The sequence below is a fragment of the Pyrus communis genome, chromosome 5, assembly GCF_041283825.1.
Source record: "Pyrus communis isolate YQ-2024b chromosome 5, ASM4128382v1, whole genome shotgun sequence".
In the NCBI taxonomy this organism is placed as follows: Eukaryota; Viridiplantae; Streptophyta; class Magnoliopsida; order Rosales; family Rosaceae; genus Pyrus; species Pyrus communis.
In genome coordinates this window covers 7,723,547-7,727,352 of record NC_142569.1, presented here as the reverse complement: position 1 = coordinate 7,727,352, position 3,806 = coordinate 7,723,547, and the positions used below count along the sequence as shown (strand labels likewise).

Here is a 3,806-nt window from a genome sequence, read left to right as displayed (position 1 = left end):
CCAACTTACTCTACGTGCAGGCCGACTTTCTTTTCAGGCTGAGCTGCAACCCAATTTACTACCCATTTGTGCAGGCTTTTCTATTAAATCTTATTCACTAAATGTTTATTTTTCAATCTTAAGATAATGTTCCCTTCCTTTATATCCATGTTCGAATCTTTCTATTTTTGTTTTATAAATTATACAATATCTGTTGTGTAGTAAAAGTGAAACTAGAAGTGTCAAAATTCTAATTGTCGTTAACAATCGTCTCAAAATCCAATAAAAATCATATGCATCATGATCAAACCTTATCATCACTGATAGGCTTCTTTGAACAATGAACAATGACCAAATATTAATTATTGCATTAGATTTTGTGAAAGTCAATGTTTTTCAAACTAAATAACTAAAGCAATCATTGTCAAGCTCTACATACGTGCTAGCACGTCATCTTCATTTGCAGGGGTGCTTCCCACGTAGTCCTCAACTAATCAATAATTAACGCAATTAATATTCCAATTAGATCCTCTAATCACCAATATCATGCAATATATAAAGATTGTCAACACCCTTTCATTTGAAGGCAGAGCAGCGTAGTTGTTCATTACTGGGAATATAGTCTGATCACTGCTGCGCAAGAAACATGAATCTCATAGTTTCCTTGCTTTTAGTTCTTCTTGCTGTTGTTCACTTAAATGCATCTTCGTCTTACCCGGAACACGATCGCCATGATGAAGAAACAGATGAGTCCTGGGAGGGAGCCACAACTCTAACACTTCCAACAATATCAGACGACTTGTCCTTTGGAGAGTTTCTTTCCAATTCCTACTATCACAGGAGTTGTCCAGACCTTGAAGGTATTATCAGTAGGAAGGTGAAGCAATGGCTTAAGAAGGATTACAGCCTAGCAGCTGGCCTCATGAGGTTGCACTTCCATGACTGTGCCATCAGGGTAATAATATTATGGCTTAACTTGATATTACACATAATTATTGACTAATGCTATTTCGACACACAAAACTAACCACATTGTTAATCACCACCTTTAATAGCACCCCACCATTTTATGTATGTATATGTCGTACGTGACTAATAATATTTATTTGAAGAACGAGGTAGTAATGTAGTCAATTTGTGTCTCTAAATTAATAACATTAGTTGTTCGAAGTTTGATGGACCAATAATACTTAGAAAAGATTTGGCTTCCAAATATCCTTCTAAACAATTAGAAATTTATTTATTGCTTGATATTTGATTTCTTTTAGTCACAATTATAATGAATTGAAACGCATGTAGGGATGTGATGCCTCCATCTTATTAAACCATGAAGGAAGTGAGAGGGAAGGCTTGGCCAGCAAGACACTGAGAGGGTTTGAAGTGATAGATGATATCAAGGCAGAGGTTGAGAAGAAGTGCCCAAGAACAGTTTCTTGTGCAGACATTTTGACTGCAGCTACAAGAGATGCTACTGTTCAAGTTGGAGGTCCATACTGGGCTGTCCCCTACGGGAGGAAAGATGGAAAAGTTTCGATTGCTAAGGAAATTGAGAAGGTTCCCATGGGTCACGAAGACTTGACTAGTTTACTTGAGATTTTTCAATCACAGGGCTTGAATGTACTTGACTTGGTTGCTCTCTCAGGTGAACCATGTAGTCCACATGCATTTCAATCGCATAATATACTTTCATTCAATATATCAATTTATATGTTATGTTGTCACGTTGTCAATCCGGACCTCACTATTATTAAACATGAATCTAACCTAATTACAAACTTGTTTAATTGCCATGTTTGTCACTTTGAACAGCATATTAAAACATGAACCAAACCTAACTAAGGATTCAAATTCAGAGTCTTGTAACATAACATTCAAATTTGCGTGACAACCAAAAAAAAATGTTAATTTTGCCTACAACTAGAACAAAAATCTGGTTGCTTTTATTGAAAAAAATGGTTTTCATCTGCAGGGGCACACACCATAGGAAGGTCTTCATGTGAATCCGTACAACACAGGATCTTTAACTTCAGTGGAACTGGCAAGCCTGATCCATCCCTTGATGCGCAGTACTTAAGCTACTTGGAAAGAAAATGTAGATGGGCATCAGAGTATGCTGATCTTGATGCTGTAACTCCACATAAATTTGACGCTGCGTACTACATAAATCTGCAGAAGAAGATGGGACTTTTATCCACAGATCAAATGTTGTATTCTGATCCAAGGACTAAATCTCTTGTCAGTGCTTTTGCTTCCCAGCCGTCAGTCTTCCACCAGCAGTTTGGAGTGTCCATGGCCAAACTAGGGAATGTTCAAGTCCTCACCGGTCAAAACGAAGGCGAAATCCGAACCAATTGCAATTTTGTCAATTCTCATTGAGACCCTTAATTATAATGAGAAGCAGTCTCAAATGCTTACCTTGTTTTGCTTAACCATATATGTGATAATATTTGAAATTGTTTTTTTTTATTGTTTTATGTACCACCTTAATTACAGCTAACAGCTGGTTTAATACATAATTTACTTGTTCACACATGTTCAAGCTTTCTTCTCTCTACAATTTCCTATTATTTCCCATTTGTCTGCTGTTCCCCTCCTGCTCAATTATTAGAATATCAGTGTTGACATATATCTATTTTTGATATTTTTATATCTCTACTCATGCGATCATTCATATTAAGAAAGATCGTTATATAGGTAGATAATTATATACAACCGGTTATAAGTAAAATTTTCTCATGCATTAAAAAAATTAAAATAAAACAATCTCATTTGATATATTTGGGCTAGCTTACAATACGACCTAAACCCTAATTTGATGGACAAACAACGGGTTTATGCATGAGAAAGAAACTCTTTAGCCTCACAAAGCCTTTCTTCTATTTTCCTTTTTTCCTTCTCCTCTTGGCTGGGTAGTGGTCGTAGTTCACTGTTATGCGAAACCTTATATGGTTCCTGAAAAAATGCAATAAAAGAAAAGAAGGGCCTTGTATTTTAATTGAATCATCCACAAACAATCTTTGACACCTCTTTATCCTCTAGGGTTAAGCAAGCATCTACGACTCATGCTCTGTGGGCTCTATTTTGTCCTCTTCCCAAGGAACTGTGAAGTTGTTTGCAGGCGCGCCCTCACTGTGTCAAAAAGGTCAAACCAAGCAAACTATCCCTTTATCAGGCCAATAGAGAAAAAATTAACTTAAATATATAGTATCTTTAGATAACATCTTAACATCTAATCCAATTTCTTATTTAACATAGAGTAGTGCTATTCACATACTTTTTACCTCCCACACACCCTGTTAATTTTTGTCATTGATATTTTTCAATTTATTCGATTCGATGACTAGAAATTGGAAGGAATGTGTGAGAAATAAAAATGAGCGTGTGGATAGCGTCACTCTCAAATTAACTTAAACATCATAAACTATGAGTTAAACCATACTTTTAATTTTTAATGATCTAAATATATATATTGAAATGAATATATGCTGTAATACAAAAGCTAGAAAGATCACATTTGATGTTTTGTCTTGTTTATTTTTGTTCATTTTTAAAGAAATGAATCATCTTCAAAGACGTGGAAAAGTAGTCCACAAGCACCTTGCTTTCCCCTTTTTATTTTTCAGACACCTATCTCTCTCATATTTAAGCTTTCACAGATACAAACCCTACAAAGCATTTCAAATCTTGTACCGTTTCTTTTTCTTTTCCATCTTGAGCTATGAGCAGCCTTAGTCTACAAAGCCAAACCTTCATTTCATCACCAACCTAGATGCTGCTCTGCATGATTTTCAACTACAAGTCTAGAACTTGCTGAATGATTTGAATAC

General features: G+C 35.5%; 1 protein-coding gene across 1 annotated transcript; it reads left to right on the top strand.

Moving 5' to 3' along the window:
- The first annotated feature begins 561 nt into the window (after positions 1 to 561).
- On the top strand, positions 562 to 2,523 carry LOC137724384 (peroxidase 7-like). The gene is made up of 3 exons (XM_068463128.2): positions 562 to 934; positions 1,279 to 1,621; positions 1,949 to 2,523. Exons 1-3 carry the CDS (start codon positions 626 to 628, stop codon positions 2,353 to 2,355), a joined length of 1,059 nt encoding a protein of 352 aa, XP_068319229.2. The 5' UTR covers positions 562 to 625; the 3' UTR covers positions 2,356 to 2,523.
- The last annotated feature ends 1,283 nt before the right edge of the window (positions 2,524 to 3,806 follow it).

Bases quoted from the DNA above. Each gene is read 5' to 3' on its own strand.
- LOC137724384 (XM_068463128.2), top strand. From the start codon at position 626: ATGAATCTCATAGTTTCCTTGCTTTTAGTTCTTCTTGCTGTTGTTCAC. The intron at 935-1,278 runs GTAATAATATTA...AAACGCATGTAG, and splicing joins TCCATGACTGTGCCATCAGG to GGATGTGATGCCTCCATCTT. The intron at 1,622-1,948 runs GTGAACCATGTA...TTTCATCTGCAG, and splicing joins TGACTTGGTTGCTCTCTCAG to GGGCACACACCATAGGAAGG.